The 20722-nt window shown below is 38.8% G+C and overlaps 1 protein-coding gene across 2 annotated transcripts; it reads left to right on the top strand.

Annotated features, from left to right (window-relative positions):
• The first annotated feature begins 954 nt into the window (after positions 1-954).
• Positions 955-20203, top strand: LOC105937207 (monocarboxylate transporter 12-B). Of its 2 annotated transcripts, XM_036126631.1 has the most exons (9): positions 955-1056; positions 2830-3127; positions 6590-6693; positions 8414-8557; positions 11395-11490; positions 11679-11835; positions 18529-19251; positions 19334-19593; positions 19895-20203. In XM_036126631.1, exons 2-9 carry the CDS (start codon positions 2991-2993, stop codon positions 20065-20067), a joined length of 1794 nt encoding a protein of 597 aa, XP_035982524.1. In that variant the 5' UTR covers positions 955-1056; positions 2830-2990; the 3' UTR covers positions 20068-20203. The 2 variants fall into 2 exon arrangements, with proteins under 2 accessions (XP_035982524.1, XP_035982525.1); XM_036126632.1 differs by lacking the exon at positions 955-1056 and having other exon boundaries at positions 3040-3127; positions 4235-6693.
• The last annotated feature ends 519 nt before the right edge of the window (positions 20204-20722 follow it).

The following is a 20722-nucleotide window of genomic DNA, read 5'->3' as shown; positions in this document are numbered from 1 at the left end:
GATTAAAAAATGTCAAACATGGAAAAACAAAGTCATGCAAGTCACTGTGGTGTTGTTTTGGACTCTTGGGTCTAAATTATAGCAAATATATAAAATATGTTACTGAATTCGCTTACTATCAGCTTGAAGACCTTGCCAGAATAAAGAGTTTTATGCTCCTCACCTGAGATGTATGGAAACTGTTGGTTCCTTTAAATCAGGATTGAAAACATTTTGTTTACTGCAGCTTTCACCTAAAGAATCGAACAAAACCTTTTCCTGGTCACTGATGAGCGATTAATGCTGGAAGTTGAAGATTATGCTTGGATTTTAATTTGGTATGGAACGTGTAAGTATTTAAATCTGCATTTTAACATTTGTTTTGTTTTTTTTGCCATAAATTTAAATGTTTGACATATTAAGCTCTCTTTTAATGCAAAGCTGAAAGATTTTTGCTATTTTCTTTTTGTCTTTCCTTTGCTGTCCTGTAATCGTCTTCAGCATTCCTTTACCTTGATTTGCCTCCTCCTGCTCAAATATTTTATTAACACTGCACAAATAAAAGAGGAGTACCTCAAGAAAACAAGCCCGCCTCCACTGTCACAGGGAGCTGTATGTTGGATGAGGACCAAGAGTAGATGGCAGCCTAACTACTACTTCTGTAAAAGCGCAGTTTAAAGATTAGATCATCTATTGCGTTCATGAACAACTTTCAACCTTTTGAATTTGTTTTTTGGGTTTTTTTTTACTTTTGTAAAATATCCTGATTGTCATTGTACTGGGCAAGAATTCAGTTTCATTTTTCCTTTAATTTGTTTCATACATTGCAGTTCTGAATGCTGAAGTAGACAAAATTGCCAAAAAAACAACCACAATGAAAACCGATATGAAGAAACCCTCCTCTTGCTCCTCCTCCTCCTCCTCTGTCCTACCCTTAAATGTCAGTTTTGCAGACTTGTTTGTCTTGCTAAACACCTTTGGGGTGTTAGTAGGACATGCTAAGGCAGGAACGCCTTCACTTAAGGGCATTGAGGGCACAGGGCTGTAATTAACTGCAGAAGATGGCAGCAGTCTGAGGTAAGTACAAGTCACTTACTTTTTGTTACATGTTGTACTCCTTTTTTGCACTGCACTGTTTATTTCCGCAGTTTACTCCGTTTACTTTTTTTAAATGTAATTTTTTGGTTTAACAGTTTGTCAAAACAGCATGTTCTAGTGTGTTTTTTAAAAAGAATGTAATCTTCCTAATATGCTCCTCTTAACTGGTCTCACAATAAAGTAGGGATTTACTTGCAGAAGAAAAAGCAGGTTTTTTTTGTTTTTTTGTTTTTTTGTTTTTTTTCCCCCTCCAAACGCAATTATAAGCTCTCTCTCTCTGCAAGACAACATAAATCCACATGTAACTAAAATCCTTGCTTTTAGTCTCCAAACTACTGTATATTAATAAGCAGTGCAACTTGTCCTGTCTGTCTATAACTTTAGATAAATTGCAGTAAAATGTGATATACACATGGCTTGGTGCCAGTTTAACTTATGGACAGAGGAAAAAACATCAGGTTGGTGGACACATGCAGTCTGTCAACACACACTAACCTCACAGTCCATCTCTTCACAGAGATAAGCATTCTGGGAAATAAATGACAAAGCAGTAGAATGTGCACCGAAACCTTTGGACAGAAAGGAACATTTGAACATGAGAAATGATTTACTTTGTTCCGATTTACTATGTGTTGCTTGCTTGTTGATCTCAGGGTTTTAACTGCGTAAGCTTTTTGTTGAGTGTTGCAATAAACACTCAACACATCATTAAAATTTTGATTCATTTGCTCTTATCTTTTGACAATAAAAATCAGACTTAAGTATCTAGTTTTTTTATTTTTTTAAGTATTAAACATATTTTTCTGCGTTCGGATGTAGCCACAAAAGTCCTGCAACAAGTAAAAGAAGATATATTTATTTATTATTGCAACTCATGGATTGAAACTTACTTTTAAGAAAATTCCTCTGGCTTATCCTTGATCAAGATATCACTTGCTGTCGTTCATGGCATTTGAGTCATTGTTTGAAATGTAAATAAGGAAACATCTAAAACAATAATGGTAATGTGAGACAAAAAGTTTAAACTAATCCTTTTTATGATGGAAAAGGAGTGTGTTTGAGCAAATATGTTTGTCTGAAACGTCCAAGTTGTCTTCTGTGACCCAACAGCACTGTCTTACTTGGTTTTAAAAGAAGAAATCTTTATTTATTTGTAATTGCAATTGTACATTCCAGTGAAATGTGTCCTCTGCATTTAACCCATCCCTGTGGGAGCAGTGGGCAGCACCCAGGGAGCAATCTTGGGTTAAGGGTCTTGCTCAAGGACCCATGGTGGCAGTCTGCAGGGGTCGAGCCTCTGAACTTACATTTTGTCACGTAATAAGTACTATGCATTATATTGGGATTTTATATGACAGACGAAAGCAAATTTGCACATATAGTAATGATAAAGCAGAATGTATGACGCTCCACACACAGCTTACTGTTTTTAAGCCCTTTGATTCAGTTTAGTGTTGTTCTTCATGTGTTGGTTTACATTCTTATTTTACTGTTGGTCTTTGTGTGTGTTTTTCCATGATTGTCCAGTCCAAATCAAGATCAGCACCAGCTCTTTAAAGAAAGCTGTTGATCACAGAAACTCTGTCCAACCAGACTGAATTTTAGCAATTTTGCAAAGCAGAATGGCACAAACAATTTTATGTCTCATTCACATCCATCCTGGATTGAAACATTAATTTTCTACAATGTCCTTTATACAATGTAAAGTTTAATATTGCTGTCTGTGGTTTCTCTGCTGCCCCTTTCTTTTAGTGGCTCCCAAAGTCAAAATGGTGGGAAGAGCACAGAGAGAGGCAGGAAGTACATGAAGATCTTTCTACAAGCGACTTCCATTTCAACACAACAAATCCAGCCAGTAAAAAGGCGATTCACCTTCATAAGCAGAAGAACACCAGTTGTGAATCTTTGCAGTAATGGCAGTGATCAGGGGAGAGAGGCTTGAGGGACGCAAGAGGGCGTCTGGGGTCACAGACCCACCAGAGGGTGGCTGGGGCTGGATGGTCGTCGTTGGCTGTTTCCTCGCCACCATCTGCATTCGAGCAGTGACTAGGTAAAGCACGTTTATCACAAATATCTAATCCTGTATATTTCTAATGTGAAAAGCCAGAATGCATGAAATCCAGTTAGTATATTTTAATAGTTTATGTTGAAAAAAAAATCTAATACGTGAACACTGTTTCAAGAGTCTTCTGTACAGCACATCACATTACTTAAATGTGTAATGTGCTTTACACCTTATGTGAAAATTTACAAAAAATTTAATTTAACAAAGACCACCATGCATGCTTGATTTAATTTTTAATTTTGCGCACTTCATTTATCATAATGAAAAGACAAAAATATGATCACATTTAAAAAATTTGACATAATATTAAAGTTATCACAAAAAAACTCATGCTTTTTAAGCTCTGACAATATTAGGCTTTTTATTCAAACCTTAGTCTGATTTACAACATTTTAAATGGCCTGGCTCCAGCCTGCTTCATGCACATTGTTTGTCGTCGCTCTGTAGGCTCGATAAGATCTACTAGAGTAGCTTCTCCACACACGTATCATACCCTTTTGCTCCTCAACATTTGGTCAGTCTGCATTCTCAGTAAAGGCCACGGCACAGTGCTATCAAAACCTGTGCTTTTATAAGGAACTTTTAAAAACGGACTAAAACAACTACTAAAAAGCTCTTAACACTGTAACCATATTTTTTTCTTCCCACGGTACTGGCTTCGTGTATGTATGAATTATTGTTTTGAATGAACTGATATTGTAAGATTGTTTATGGTTAATGTGTGAATGTCATATTCTGCATGTTCTGTATGTTTGCTTTTTTTATCTGTTGACTGTGCCATGGAATTAAAATGAATAGTGCCCTGCAAAAGGGACTGGAGAGGCATATCATTTATGTTTTGATTGTATATGGTCCCTTTTTAAAATAAAGTAAAAAAAAAAAAGATACGTCTGCCTAGGAAAAGACACCAGAATGGCCTTGTATCAGTTTTTTTATTTAAACATTTTAGAGCCAAGCCAATTGGTTTAGATACATTATATATTCAGAAAGGTTTGACAGCAGAAATATTCCTTACAATGAAGCTTTAATATAAGAATTTTGATTTCTGCATGGATTGACTTTGTTTTTCATGTTTGACATTTTTTAATCCAGGATCCAGTCCACAGGATGCTCAGACCAGCATATCTTTCCTATATCAGACTAGCTGATGATGAAACATCATTGCACAGATGACAGCACAAGTTCCTCAGAAGTGTATTTTTTGTGTTTATGCATGCCTCACATAGACATTTTTTAATGGAAACAAAGCTAAAAATTACAATAGAGACTTTTGCCAAGCACTTTTGTAAACATATTTAATAATGTAATAAATGATCATGCATATCTAAAAGGACATTTATTTTTTACCCTTTGCTGCTACAAATCTCTTAAATTCGCTATTTAAATTGACTGAGGTCAGAAGTGAGCATTTGTGAGCAGCAGTATGGTGTCATGACAAAAAAGTACTACAGATGCAGTATTTGCTTGGAGGATGTTGATGGAGAAGTACCAGGAGGGTCGGAGGAAGCTGCATTGTGTTTTTGTAGATCTGGAGAAAAGATATGTGGTATTGTGTGTGGTGGTCTTGAGTAACAGAGACGTATGTTTGAGATCTGCAGGACATTTATAAGAGCTGTATGACAGTGGCAAGGTGTGGGAAAACATAAATGGAGGTTTTCCCCGGAAAGGAGAGGAATGAAGGTTAGCCATAGCAAGACAGGATACGTGTGTGTGAATGAGAGGGACTCACGTGAAGCCGTGAGGTTATAGGAAGAAGAGATAAAGAAGGTGGATGATTTTAAGGACTTGGGGTCAACAGTCCAGATAAACAGAGAGTGTGAAGAAGAGATGAAGAAATGTGTTCAAGCAGGTTGGAACGGCTAGAGAAAAGTGTTGCGTGTGTTGTGTGATAAATGAGCATCAGTGAGAATTAGAGGAAATGTGTACAAGATATGGTGGTGAGATCATTAATTCTGTATGGTTTAGAGACAGTGGCACCAACAAAGGGATTCTGAGGTTATTTTTAGTGATGAGGATGGATAGGATCAGAAATTAGTACATCAGAGGGACAGATCATGTTGGATGTTTCGAGATGAAGCCAGAGACACCAGACTGAGATGGTTTCGACATGTACAGGGGAGGGCTTATAACTGTATCGGTATAAGGAAGTTGAGGCTGGAACTGTCAGGCAGGAGGTCTAGAGGAAGATCAAAAAGGAGATTTGTGCATGGAGTTAAAGACAACACAAAGGTTGTTGGTGTTAGGGAAAAAAAGATGCAGAAGATAGGGTGATGGAGACAGATAACTCTGTGGCAACCCTTGAAAGGGGAGCCGAAAGAACAACCAATTAAGCTGAACGACTATATTCATAATGTTCTAACTCAAACACAAGCTGCTTACAAATCATCTCAGACACACACAGACCATACAGCTCGTTAAATTTAAACATGTAAATTGTTTTGTACTCTATCACTGTCACATTACCCACTCCCTGCTCTTCTATCAAGTCCTACCACAAGATGGTGTTAATTTCTCATCTATACCCTTTCCAACAGTTCCCAGGGTATGAAAGTCATCAATGTGATGCAACATAGTAACATAGGGATTGAAAGGGTCACACTCCATAGTGTTGACATGACAGTATAAATAGACATTGTGAACAGTTCCCTGTAGAACACAATGGTGAATATCAATCGACGCTAGACGTGTTTAAACAAGGTGAGAGGCCCCGAGTGTCTCTTCAAACAATTCAACACGGCTTATATCAGCTTGAACTGTATGTCAGATGACTTGCAAAGGTGCCTGATCAAACCACCAGGTGCCATCTTGTATAGCATAGGGAGCATTTGTGCAGGACGAGGAACCATTGGATGGGGGCTCTGATGAAAAAATAGATTCCCGCTGAATAGAAATTATGGCTGCAAACACTTTTGGAGATGTAAAGAAGAACGTTATGCATCAGGTAATGTTGTTAGACGATAAGACTTTTAAGGCGGTCTTATAAACTGGGTAGATGGGTCTTGTCAATGCAGAGCTGCCTACATATGCCCACCATATGCTGTTAACATTTGTTTCAATTAACTAAGATGGAAAAATACTATTGCACGTGTTTACTTAAATGCTGTGCTTTTCTTGATCACTGCTGTAGAAACCTCTTACTTTTTCCAACAATTTTACCTGAAAGTTGAACATTCACAAAATTTTTTGAGTGCATGTTCCCTGCGAGTGGGATTTTAGTTAAACTTGCAATTGCCAGGTAATTGTGTCTTCTTAATTGTCTTTATTACTTGTACTTATTATTTCCCCTTTAGTTGATACATGTTCCCTGAAGCTAAAAACATTTCCCCAACCAATACAGAAGATTTTACAGCCAGGTTTTGATGCTATGATTGTTAATGACCAAACCAAAACCATCAATATTAATAATAAAATTGATATGAATGAAACTTTTCTTTTCTCTTTGAACAGATGCATTTCCATGTTCTTTGTGGAATTCCAGATGCACTTTAAAAAGGATTACTCTACCACTGCTTGGATCCACAGTATGATTGACTGCACCACCATGCTGTGTGGTAAGAGATGTATCTGTTCCAGAAATTGCAGACATATACAGAGTTTATACATACAGTGCCTTGCCAAAGTCTTCATACCGCTCCAATTGTTATTTATTTTTAAAATATTTTATGCCAATCAAATTAAACCCTCAAAGGTTTGGGGTTGGAAAAAAACAGAAAGTGAAACAGGTCTTCAAAAGTTCTCTTTTTGCAAGGCACTGTTTATCCGATACATCAGTCTCTCCAGGATGTAGTAATTTTTATTTATTTATTTAATTTAATTTTTTTGTGATTGTTTCGGCTTAAAATTACTGATTTTGCGGAATCTTTTTCAAAAGGTTCCAGTCAAAATTGAGATTTTTTTTCAAACGCACGTTTTGTTTTGCCACAACAAGATCATTACATAAGAAGTTGATGTTGCTGCATGTAGACTTAGACAACTTTATTTGTCATTTTGTATGCACAAATGGCATACAGAACGAAATTTGCATTTGCATACAGCTTGAAAGATCACAGTAAATTGCAGTAATTTTAGGATAAAGATGCAGCAGCGGTTTATGTAAACATAAACCACCAGACTAACCTTCCCAAAAAAGACAGAATTTCAATATGGGTAATATTTGAAGTGCAAATACTATTTTCAAGTACTTTCTTAAAAGAGCACTTCAAAAGGTCCAGAGGAATTGGTGAAATGCCACAAGAGAATTTAAGATTGTTCATTCAAGTTAAGATGAACTGTAGACACAGTGTCAGCAAATCCCTGTGAACATCTCAAATTAGCTTTTTGCAGCAAATTATTTAAACTCAATGGTTGCACTCCTGTTGGAAGACTGTGTCTGCAAGGTAGTTCACATTCCTGCCGGGATCGATCTTTTTTCAGGCAGGCTGTGGGTATGCTTCATGTTTTTTCTTGAAGCTTTTCCATTGATAACATTTTACTTGAATAATCCATGAATGGCAAGGAGGGAGGTACGCTGACTTATAAAAATATTACAATATCATGTTCTTTAAAAGTAAATTTTAAACCCAAAATTGTAGCTCAATTAATTCATTTATTATTTTTTTCTCACACATAACAGCAAAACCACTAGCACAGAACACAATTTAAGACAGATAAGTCTGTCCCTTTGACTTTTTGAAAACACATGTATTACATTTTCCAAACACATAGATCCTGCTACCCTGTGTCTTTGAGCACTTGTAACCAACATAGATGTCTGTGTAATGGTAACTTGCCATATCTGTGGTCATTCTCAATTTATTTGTGGTTGAGAAGTTCATAAATAGGTGATTTACATCAATGTTCCACCACGATGTTGTATGTGTTGCAGAACAGCTTTGTACCACGTTAGTGTGACAATTTCATAGTTTGTAATATTTGATGGCAAACGTGATCGTTTAGCATCACATATTTTGCATCTTGCAAATTAAACTTCATAGATTTGAAACTGGAAAAACAGGAAATAAAATATGTTATGGGATAAAGTGATTGGTCAAAATTTGGCTGAGTGTCAGTGATTGATCAGAGAAGAGGGAAAATACAACAAACACCAAGGTGATTTGTCAGATTTGCGAAAAAGTAGCAGTGAATTGTAAAAAATTACCACAAGTCTGCACAACATCTTAAAAATATTGAATTTACATTGACAGTTGCAATCGCAAAATAGCTAACATGCTGGATGGACTGGCAAATGAAACAATGTGAAACGCAAGTAATTTTTCCCAAACATTTCTTCAGCTCCTCTTGGTAGTTTGCTTGGAAACCGACTGTCCTGCAGAACAACAATCTTCCTTGGAGCCCTTCTGTCCTCTGCTGGCCTCGTCCTCAGCTCCTTTGCCTCCAGCCTGGAATTCCTCTATGCCTCTCTGGGTGCCCTCACAGGTACACATAAACACACTGTCATTTATGACACCAAAACATCTTTATTATTAATCTCACTCATGGCACACTACATTAGGCTATCTTTTTAATATCCAACCCCATTTGTATCTTGGAAAAAAGTTTTCAGGCCGGTTTCTGATCTCTGACTTATACCTGTCAATTTTTGCTGATTCTAGTTTCTATTTAAGAACTATAATATATTGTATGACAAAATAGGTCAAGAATCTTTTATTGTCACCATGTTTTACCATGGTGAAATTACCTTTGAGACAGACCCCCCCCCCCCACACACACACACACACACATTTGTGCATGCAAGTTTGTATCAGAGTCCGAGGTCTATGATATGTCCCTTTGCCAATGATATGAGCCATGTTACATGGATTAGTCCGTCCTCCATGAATCTCAAGTAATGAGGTCATTTTTGTGCAGTGATCTTGAGGCTTCATTTACAGAAATGTGCAATTTGATATTCCTGAGAATAAGAGTGTGCAAATAGGCAATAACAGTAATGTGATTGCAACATGATGGACCACAAACTTCTCAGCGGGGAGCAATTGCCCTCGCAGCTCTTGGAAAGATTTCTGAGTTAATTAGTTCTGGACTTGATGATTCTGAAGTGTTTACCTCGTGGGAGAGGAGCAAACAGTGCATTGCCCGGGTGGGTGGGATCAGTGGAGATATGTCTGGCCCTTCTCTGGACTCATGCTGCATAGACTGAGTCCAAATCCCGTAGACGGCATCCCACAATCCCCTGCACTGTTTTCACCACCCGTGTTAAATCCTTCCTCTCCTATAATGTGCAGATCACAATACCATGCTGTTATGCTGAGACATCAAATATTTTCTATGGTAGCTTTGTAGATGTTTTTTTAGCAGTTTAGTGGAACGTCCAGTCCTTTTCAGTTTCCTCAGGAAGAAGAGTCGTTGGGCCCTCTTCACCAGGTGGGAGGAAGAACAGGAAAATAGGAAGAGCATTGAAATCATTTTTCTAACCTTCCTGCTATGAATGTCATTAATTATATGAGAAGCAACCATGAGAGCCAATTACTACTTTAAAAATGTGACATTTTTAAATTAGCAATTACCATGAGTTGCATATTTGGTTTTCCTAACTGTAAACTTTATCTATGCATGTTCCCTTGCAAATGTAGATCCTCATCTTAACTCTCAGTTTTCAAAAAGATTCCCCACATTTCTAAATCAAGCTTGTACCATAACAAAGACAAGCAAAAAGTCCAAAAGGATAAAACACAACATCTTGTTGTATTCCATTTAGCCTTCTTATTCTCTCTCCTTTTTTTAATCATGGATATTTGGTTAATATTTGCTGAGATGTATTTGTAAATAAATCAAGCTCAAATATAAAGTCATAGCATCAGATTGTAACTAATGCTTATAATAAGCAGACTTGCCAGTCGGTCTCAGTGGCAGGATATGAATACTGCTTCTCAGTCTGCCTTTGTCTGTTTGACCCATGTCTTCTTGCCGCCACCCGCTGGATCGGAGTGGTACAGCAGTTTTCCTCACAACTTCCCCATGCTTCATTGGGTTGTTTTACATAAACAGCCCCTAGCAAATGGAAATGTGTCAAGCTTAAAAGCCCCAGGCTTTGGTTTACCCCGGGAAACCAAAGCCTGGGGCTTTAAATCCAGGGGCTCACAATGGAAAAGGGGCTATTGTTCACTTGCAAGGATCTGTTGATCCATGAAACGAGAAATTTATAGGGACCTTCAAGTATTTTAAACTGTCTATTGCATCTTACATTGGCAGTTAGAAGCCCCATTGCAAATATAACTCAAAAAGTAAAACCTTCCACAGGAGCTGATGGTCATCTTCCGCAGCGCCACCATTCAGTCGATTTTACACACATCCATCACTGTGTGGTTTAGCTCATGTACAAACCAAGACAGGTCGAAAATAACACAATCAGGTCAACAGAGAGGATCAAGAGTACTGACATTCCCTCCATCCAAGATCTGTACAAATCAAAGGCCAAATAAAGAGCTGCTAACATCTCTGCAGACACCGAACATCCTGGACAGCAGCTGTTCAAGCTCTTACCTTCAGGGAAGCGCTACAAAGTGCTCATTGCCAAAACAAACTGACACAGAGGTAGTTTCTTTCCCCAGGCTGTCTTTATGTTGTCCTTAATGAACACGTAACAGCCAGAGTATTCAGACACTGGTACTTGTAGAGAAAATACTGCTATTATCATGTTTCTTATCCTGTCTTTACATCCTTTAACCATCCTTTTTTACATAATGTGGTTGTTGTGTATGATATTGATAATGATGTGAGCTAGGGCTGGACGATACATCAATAAGAGCATATATCGATTGATAGACATATATCGATGATAGAAAAAAAGGGTCCGTACAAAGCTCAATAAAATAACACTTTTCCTTCCTTCTGCATCTACCCATGTAGGCTTATATTACATTACATCCTCCCATCTGATCAGAAACACAGACCCAGGAACGCTCCGCCCCCTTCAAAGAGTTCAGAGAGCATGCGTTCTTTTTAAAAACTTTCAGTTTTGGTAAAATGTTGGTTGAATAAAGGGTTGAGTATGAATTCAATGTTAATGTGGTCTTTGTCTCAAAATAGGTTGCTACGCAATAGCATAAAATGGCCAGGGCTGCACTTAAAGTATAGGTTTTCAATTTGTTGATAATTATCATCATCAGTCAATATGATTTCTAATTTATCAATATGATTTTTTTCTAGATCATCCTGCCCTAATGTGAGCAATGGAAAAAAACTCTCAAATTCCTTGTTTGTACTCATAAACCTGGTGATTAATGTTGATTCTGTCATAATTTCAATGTCCACAGGTCTTGGCTTTGCTCTCTGCTATACACCAGCTATAGCAATGGTTGGAAAGTACTTTAACGAGAGGAAAGCTCTGGCTTATGGCATCGCACTTTCTGGTACAGGCTTTACTCAACTTACATCTCATATTTTATTTTAATTTATAGTGCATATCATTCCCCCTCTTTTTCATCTGTATGATTTCCCGAATTCCCTTTTATGTTTCTATAGTCCACATTTAAATGATTCCTGCTCTCTTTCTTTTCGTGTCTTCATCTCCTCAAATCTGATTTGATTTTGTCTCAAGGTAGTGGCATTGGCACCTTTCTTCTGGCTCCTGCAGTTCAGTTGCTTATCGAGCATTACTCGTGGAGAGGAGCTCTGCTCATCCTGGGAGGATTTGTTTCCAACTTATGCGTCTGTGGTGCTCTGATGAGGCCGTTGGAACAGAACCGCGTTGAAAGGTCAGTCTTTCACAACACCACATCCTTTGGTTTCCTGAGTAAATGTTGGTAAAAAGGACAAAATAAATTTTCATTTTTTTTTTACTGTTTGCTACTTGACCTCATTTAATCTTCATACAATCACAACTATAATTTGTGATTAGATTAAATGTGTGTAATATATATATAAAGTCTCCTAACATGGACACTAATGCCCAAGACACACCAGATCAAATATGGCCTCCTATCCAACAGAAAATCGGATCGTATGACTGCAGGTGGAGACTGCTTGTGGTTCTCTGCAACTGTGTCTAAATAGTTCTGAGGAATTGTGCAGCAATTTGAAAGGAAACTCCTGAGTCAGAAAGAATGAGAGACGCTTTGGCCAAGTAAAATATATCGTCTGACCTGATCTAACTCACCAACACTGTGAGATCATGCATTATTTTTTTTAAGACATGTGTGCAGACCAAGACTTTTTGCACATATAAAACAACAAAGCATGGTTTACTCCACATCTGAAGGTGCACCACCAGACTGAGCTTGAAAAACAGTTTCATTCACACCTCCCACCCAGTCACACCTCGAACCTAAACACAAAAGGACTACCTGCATCCACCACCTTTAACTCTGCATCTGGCCTAAGCCACCCCCCTCTCTTCTGACTCCCTGCCTGCAATAAAGATCTGTTAGAAGTATGTGTGTTGGCTTTTTCAGCTCCAGAAGATCAGGAACCTTAGGACCTGTCGGTACTCGATGGTGAAAGTAGTGGATTATAAAATACTGTTGCTGATGAGACATGACACTGGAGATGATGGTAGGGTAGCTCTGAAAATTCTTAGGGTACATTTTTCTGGCAGAATCAAGGTATGGATAATAAATCTAGATACATCGATAATGATGCCGCATAAGACTTGTACTTGGATAGCGTTTTATCGAGTCCAACAACCCCAAAGTGCTTTGCACTACAATCATTCACCCATTCACACCCTGACGATGGTGAGCTATGTTAATAGCCACAGGTGCCCTGGGGCGGACTGACAGAGGCAAGGCTGCCAAACATCGGCACCACCCGGGGTCTCTGACCACCAGCAGGCAATTCCAGTCTGTAATAAGAGCAGAGAACTTCATTATATCTCTGTGAACCACAGGTGAGATCATGAGTGATGGACTGATAGTGGCCATCGGGTTAAACGGAAACCAGAATTTTTCAAGTCACTTGCTGTCCATATAACATAAGATGAAGATGATGATTTGCAGAAATTTCAGTCTAAGATACTGAAAGCATGAAAACAGCCCCGTCGGCTGCCAATGTAATGAAAACATATGCAAAGAAAAAATAGAGGTTACACTAAGTCACACTCCTTCTTTTGTACCCACATGGCATCTTCTCAGTAGCAAGAGCAACAAATGGAGGGCCTATCGTCACTTTCAAAAAAGAAGAAAGCCACATGACCACCAAAGATAATAGCAGGTTTGAAATTAAAAGGAAAGTCGTCAGCTAGACATTAAACTTTAAGTTCACAGATGCTGTCGATCTAATCTGTCTGAACGTAAGCCATTCTACAAAGGCAAGGCAAATCAAATTTATTTATATAGCACAATTCAGTACACAGACAATGCAAAGTGCTTTACATGATTAAAATACAGGAAATAAAGCAGAAAAAACAAGTAGGAAAAAGCAGTTGGATTATATATATATATATATATATATATATATATATATATATATATATATATATATATATATATATATATATATATATATATAATTAAAAAATTGGCATTCGACTGTTTAACTAGTGCAGTCGAATGCAGTCCTAAATAAATGTGTTTTTAGTCTTGATTTAAAGGAATTTAGGCTTTCAGCATTTTTACAGTTTTCTGGAAGTTTGTTCCAGATAAGTGGAGCATAGGAACTAAATGCTGCTTCTCCGTGTTTAGTTCTGGTTCTAGGTATGCAGAGCAGGCTGGAGCCAGAAGACCTGAGTGGTCTGGAGGGTTGATACACTGGTAACAAGTCTGTGATGTATTTAGGTCCTAAGCCATTCAGGGATTTATAGACTAACAGAAGGATTTTAAAGTATATTCTCTGAGATACAGGGAGCCAGTGTAAGGACTTTAGAACTGGGGTTATGTGCTCTACTTTCTTAGTCTTAGTGAGGACGCGGGCAGCAGCGTTCTGGATCAGCTGCAGCTGTGTGATCCACTTTTTAGGCAGACCTGTGAAAACACCGTTGCAGTAATCAATTCGACTAAAAATAAATGCATGGATTAGCTTTTCCAGATCATGATGAGACATTAGTCCTTTAATCCTGGAAATGTTCTTCAGGTGATGGAAAGCCGACCTTGTAACTGTCTTTAGATGCTTTTGGAGGTTCAGGTCTGAGTCCATCACTACACCCAGATTTCGGGCCTGATCAGTGGTTACTAGCTGAAGCAGCTGAAGCTGTGTGCTAACTTTTGATCTCTTCTCTATTGGTCCAAATATTATTGCTTCTGTTTTGTTTTTGTTCAATTGAAGAAAATTTTGGCACATCCACGCATTGATTTCTTCAAGACATTTACTCATTGCTTGAACTGGTCCATAGTCACCTGATGACATGGTGATGTAAAGCTGTGTGTCGTCTGCATAGTGATGGTAGCTGATGTTGTTGTTTTTTATTATCTGAGCTAGAGGGAGCATGTAGATATTGACGAGGAGGGGACCCAGGATGGACCCTTGGGGAACCCCACATGTGATTTTTGTCATCTCTGATGTAAAGGGACCTACTGACACAAAAAATTCCCTGTCCTTTAAGTAGGATTTAAACCAGTTGAGAGCTGTACCAGAGAGGCCGACCCAGTTCTCCAGGCGTTCTAACAGAATGGAGTGATCAACAGTATCAAATGCTGCACTGAGGTCCAATAGTACCAGCACGGTGGTTCTTCCACAGTCTGTATTTATATGGATGTCATTAAACACCTTGATAAGGGCAGTCTCTGTACTGTGGTGAGCACGGAAGCCAGACTGGAAAACGTCAAAGCGGCTGGTCATTGTTAAGAAGGAGTTTAATTATTGAAACACAGCTTTTTCAATAATCTTACTGATAAAGGGGAGGTTTGAGATGGGCCTGTAGTTCTGGAGTAGTAGTTTGTCTAAATTGTTCTTTTTCAGCAGTGGTTTGATAATTGCTGTTTTTAGGGACTGGGGGAAAACACCTGACAGAAGGGACGTGTTTATTATCTGAGTCAACTCAGCCGCTATGACAGGCAAAACAATCTTAAAGAAAGCTGTGGGGAGAACATCAAGGCAGCAGGAGGAGGAACTTAGCTGCTGAATGATCTTCTCTAAGCTTTTGTAGTTTATTTGGCTGAATTGGGACATTTGGTCAAGATCAATTCTAGTTGGAGACAACTTTGGTACTGAACTTGGTATGGATGTACAACCTGATCCTCTAATCTTTTGGATTTTCTCAGTAAAGAAGTTAGCAAATTCTTTGCAGGCCCTGGTGGAGTGGAGTTCAGAAGCCACAGATACAGGAGGATTTATTAACCTGTCGACTGTGGCAAATAAGACACAAGCATTATTAATGTTCTTGTTTATGATCTCAGAGAAGAAATATTCTCTTGCATTTTTCAGTTGTAAGTTATATCTGTAAAGTCTCTCTTTATAGATGTCATAGTGAACCTGAAGTCTGTTCTTTCTCCACCTGCGTTCAGCTTTTCGACACTCCCTTTTTCCACTTCTAACTGCTGGAGCACTTCTCCAAGGAGATTTTTTCTTCCCGGAAAAAAACCTTCACTTTAACTGGAGCAACGCAGTCAATGATGTCTGAGACTTTAGAATGAAAGTTATCTACTAGCTCATCTACTGAGTTGCAGCCCAAGGTTGAAGTAGCAGAGTAAGCTTGAATAAAAGTTTCTGTGGCAATGTCCTTAAAGGTGCATTTTCTTACGATGTCCCTTTGGCTAAATGAGTCACTGGAAATTATGCTTTCACAGGTAACAGAAAAGTGATCAGATAGGGCAACATCAGTTACATTGACCTGTGAAATCTTTAGACCTTTAGTGATGATCAAGTCTAAAATATGTCCCTGTTTGTGTGTTGGTTGGTTAACATGTTGAGTTAAACCAAAGTTTCTAAGTGTGTCACACAGTTCTTTTGCACTTCTGTCTTCAGGGTTGTCAACGTGAAAGTTGAAGTCTCCCACAATAATCAAACAGTCACAGTCAACGCATATCACAGACAGGAGGTCACTAAAATCATTAAAAAAGTTTGATGTGGACTTAGGAGGCCTGTAAACATCCAGGAACATAGTTCATACCAGGCTCTTTACCTGGAGAGACAAATATTCAAGAGAGTCAAATTTTCCCAAAAACACCTTTTTACACTCTAGTGAATCATTAAACAATGTTGCCACTCCTCCACCTTTCCTTCGATGTCTGCTCTCACAAAGAAAATTGTAGTTGGGAGGAGTCGACTCCAACAGAATAACTTCTTCATTAGATTCATGTAACCATGTTTCTGTTAAAAACATTACATCAAGATTATTGTCAATAATGAAGTCATTAATTAAAAGGGATTTCCCCGACAGAGATCTAATGTTTAATAAACCCAGTATATATGACTTAGTGGTTGATGATGTCTCTGTAGCAGGTTGCATCTGACAGTTTATGACTTTTAAGTGTTTGGTCCTGTTTGTTATGTTATTGTTTTTCTTATTTCTGCCACGTATCATCACAGATATTCCATATTCTCCGACAAGAGGCCCAGGCTGATGCTGGAAACTGTCATGTCTGATAAACGTGCGGCCAGGGCCCAGTGTGTATCTGAAGGTCTTGAGGACAGGCATGTTCCGTGATATGTAGAGGAGGATCTTGGGCTCTGCGGCCTTTGGAAGATGCTGGTTTAGTCACAGAGCTGTGGCTATGAGGAGAGGATGTCAGCTGTAGACCAATCTTAAAGACTTTGTTCATGTTGTGAGAAAAATCCAGAAAAAGGAACATCTGGGCTTTGTGGAGAGGAGGGGGAGGTTGTTGCAGTCTGGACCGGTGTGTGTAGGTATGGAGGTTCTTGGTCCTCTCTTTGTCCTGCTGAGATGTGGGGTGAATCCTCCTGTAGTTCTGATATAGCCTTTTTCTGTGTCATCTTTCTGGCCATCTTTATCTTGGCTTGTTCGGGCTGTACTGGGCTTATCCTTTGTTTTGGCACTGGTTGAGCTTTGTTTTGGGACAAAGCTGATGGTGCATGGTTCACAGAATAGAAGATGTTTGAAATCAACCGTTTTGCACCTGACCTATTTAGAGAGAAACCATCTCTGTTGATCAGATGTCTCCTCTCCCAAAAGATGTTAAAGTTGTCTATGAAGGTTACAGTTGTTTGTTTGCATGTTTTTTTCAGCCATTTGTTAAGCATCAGAACTCTGGAAAAAATCTCATCTCCACAATTAACGGGCGCTTGAGGGCCGCCGAGAAACACCTTGACATTAAGGCCATCAACTAAGTTCAACAGGCGAATGTAATCCTCTTTCAATACTTCTGATTTTCTTATCCAGGTGGCGTCGCCCAGGGCAGTGTATTATGAGTTTTTACAGGGTCGGGCGTTTTTTCAAGACCCTTGAAAGGATGTGTGATACATCAGACACCAGGGTATTGTTCAAAGGGCTATAAATCAACACCTCTGTGTTTTTCTTGTTACAGAAATGTTTAATCCCATTTACAGAACTATTGCATAGTATCAGGGTCCTTGGCCCTGTGGCGTGTTTTTTTCTCTGGTATCTTAGAGCGAAGATTGTTGACATACCTTTGATTGATGCCATGATCCTGGGTCACATTTTGGAGTGGAGCGAATCTGTTTAGTAATGGAATTCCAGCATTTCCAGCAGGTTTACTCCTATCATTTGTTTTGAGAACAGCCCGTTGTTGTTTCACTTGTCTTGGGACATCTCTCTGTAGTCTCGGCCAGTTTTCTTTGTCTAGGTGTGGGGTTCGTTGATCCTTTGGTCTTGCACCCAGAGTGGTCCAGGGATTCTCGTTTTCCTTACGGAACTGTTTGTTCGCTGAGTTGCTGGGCTGGTGGTCACCGTTCGGAATCACAGGCAGGGTTGTTTCATTTCCATATGCGGTGTTTACATCATAATTCATTTCCAGTCAACAGATTTTCAGTTCCATAACAGCTATCTTCTGAAGAAGCGTGTAAAAGTCCTCTGTGGTTAAAGTAGGCATCTTTTTAAAATCAAAAACAAAAATAAATAAAAGAAAATATATAAAATAACTAAGTCCAACTTTTTGAAGTTTTGGCTAAGAGATAAAAAGGAGATAAAAAGTAAAAAGCAGGAAAATGCAGGCAAGCAGGGAGCAGAGAAAAAAACTTAGGGAGTCATCCATCGCCTGTGCCACCTGCGTCATCGGGCAGACATTTCAGTCTCTAAATGTGCAAAGCTGCTCCAAAAGACTTCCACCATAATGCTGTTTTACACAATATTGAGCCGGTGTAACTTAATACAAATAACTCACACCTTTGTTAAACTGTTATTTGGAAAATAAAAATCTTTGATTTAGTTTCCACATTTTGCGATCATATGCTACTTTTTGCTTTTGTGTATCAAATAAAATACACTAAAATTTGTGGTATAATCTGATAACAAAAATTATTCAAGTGTGGTGAGTAGTCCTGGAAGGTGCTGTATCTAACTATTATTTTTTTGTTGGTTTATTTTGTTCTATTTGAAGGATCTGGAAGAACAACATGGCTAATGTGGAGAAAGCCTATATGACGGCTGTGCTCCAAACTAAAATCGCTGAACAAACAACCCCTGACTGGAGCCAAGCGGAGGCAAAGCCGTATCAAATCCAGAGCCTTGTCATTACCAATGACACCTTTGAAAACTTTCAACTTGAAAAAGACAAGCTTCAGCAGAGTATCACACTGCTACCAAGCCCAAAGCTGACTGTTACCAGGAGGGTCATAGATAACAAACTGGCAGATTGCCTCTCATTAAGCAACAAGCTGGAGACAATGCTTGAGGAGACGAGTGTACCAGGTCCAAAACTTTCACAAAGCAGCGTAAGAGATGAAGAGATGAACTCAAACAATGCATGGATGAATCCTAATGAAAAAAGAGAAAATTCGATATCCAGTGAAGTGATATCAACAGAAGGCTTTGATGAAACTGTTTCGACTGAACCGTTGGTATACTCACAACCGTTATCCAGAGGTCAATCTTTCTTTTTCAAAGCAAAGGACGAGTTTAGCTTCCTGTGGGTTCCAAGATTCTTGGTCCTGTCCGTATCCTTTGTTTTCATGGCGTTTGGCTGTAGTGTTCCAGTAGTTTACCTCGTTCCGTATGCTCTGAGCGTTGGGGTGGAGCCTCAGCATGCCGCCTTCCTCATGTCAATATTTGGTGTCAGTGGAATTGTGGGCAACATCACCTTTGGATGGATCACAGACAGGACGTAAGTGGGGAACGGAGGTCTTGTTTGTTATGTAATATTCAGCCATTGAATCACGGCTCCATAATAAATTAATCTTCTTTAGGTGTCTTAAGAGGTACCGATTGCTGAGCTACATGGGGGCTGTCAGCATGGAGGGCCTTTGTTGCATGTTCCTGCCCTTCCTCCATTCCTTTCCACTCCTGGTGCCATTTTCCATTCTCTATGGATATTTTGATGGAGCATATGTGGCACTGATACCGGTTGTGACTTCTGACATTGTGGGCCCCACACGTCTTACCTCGGCCTTGGGTGTGGTGTACTTCCTGCATGCCATCCCATACCTCCTCAGCCCACCTATAGGGGGTAAGAGTTACTGAATAACTGTTGTAATATTTAAGGGTATTTTGATTTTGAATTCTTTAAATAATTTATATAAAAGAATTTTTAAGCTCTCAAAATCTAAACTTAACAGGTTTACATATTTGTATATTTTTGGAGATTGTTATATACATTTTTTCACATATTTGCAGATAAAACAGCTTTACATAAATGTTTTTTGAAACATAAATTAATCTTAGTTTTGTTTGTGTCCCTTGGTGACACCTGTGTTTTGAACGCATCCATAGATCATGATGTGGCTCCTTTTTTCTTCCTCCTTCCCTAGGTTGGTTGGTCGACCAGACGAGTAACTATGCATCAACCTTCTTCGTCAGTGGTGCTTCATTCTTCCTCAGCTCTTTGGTCCTTCTGGCTAACTCTTTAGCTACACGTCTGATGCCGCTGTGTGAAACAGCTCTAGGTCAAAGAAAGCGCTCAAGGGAAACAAATCACTCATAGATTGTTCCTTTTTTGTCAGGAATTGAAAGTTGTGATGCAATCTAATACACAGTGTTTGCTGAAGTATTAACAACCCTTGAACATTTTCACATTTTGTCAGGTTACAACTGTTTTATTATTGAGATTTTATGAGTTAGACCAAAACTAAGAAGCAAAGTTGTGAAGTGGTAGGGGGGGAAATCATGGTTTCAAACATTTTTACCAGATCTGCAAAGGATACCATGCAATTGTATTTAACCCCTAAAAACCATCGCAACCAACTTCCTTTAGAAATCACTCTTTTTCTGTGTAGCTTAATCCAATAAATCTCATTGTTAAGAGAAAACTCTAGCTGTCTATCCGTGGAGGCCTCAGAGCTTTGTTAGATAATATTTATGAAAAAGACAGCATAATAAAGACTAAGGGATGTGTTGCCACATTCGCTTATTTTCAGTGACTTTGTGCCTTATTTGTTTATAATGTTTTTAAGGAAGAGGCAATAGAGTTCTGTCTGTATTCACAAATATTCTCAGAGTCCACTCAGAGAGCTCCTATCTTAGCATAAAGATTCCTACCAATGAGTCTTAGTTTGAGAGTGATTCAGAAAGCAGCTGAGGGGGACTCTGAGTAAAAAGATGACAGAAATGTTTATCTTAGGGAGGAGGTGTGGTTGACC

Source organism: Fundulus heteroclitus, chromosome 22 (genome assembly GCF_011125445.2).
Source record: "Fundulus heteroclitus isolate FHET01 chromosome 22, MU-UCD_Fhet_4.1, whole genome shotgun sequence".
NCBI lineage: Eukaryota > Metazoa > Chordata > Actinopteri > Cyprinodontiformes > Fundulidae > Fundulus > Fundulus heteroclitus.
This window is presented reverse-complemented; position numbering and strand designations above follow the sequence as displayed.

Bases quoted from the DNA above. Each gene is read 5' to 3' on its own strand.
- LOC105937207 (XM_036126631.1), top strand. From the start codon at position 2,991: ATGGCAGTGATCAGGGGAGAGAGGCTTGAGGGACGCAAGAGGGCGTCT. The intron at 11,836-18,528 runs GTCAGTCTTTCA...TTCTATTTGAAG, and splicing joins GAACAGAACCGCGTTGAAAG to GATCTGGAAGAACAACATGG. The intron at 19,252-19,333 runs GTAAGTGGGGAA...AATCTTCTTTAG, and splicing joins GGATGGATCACAGACAGGAC to GTGTCTTAAGAGGTACCGAT.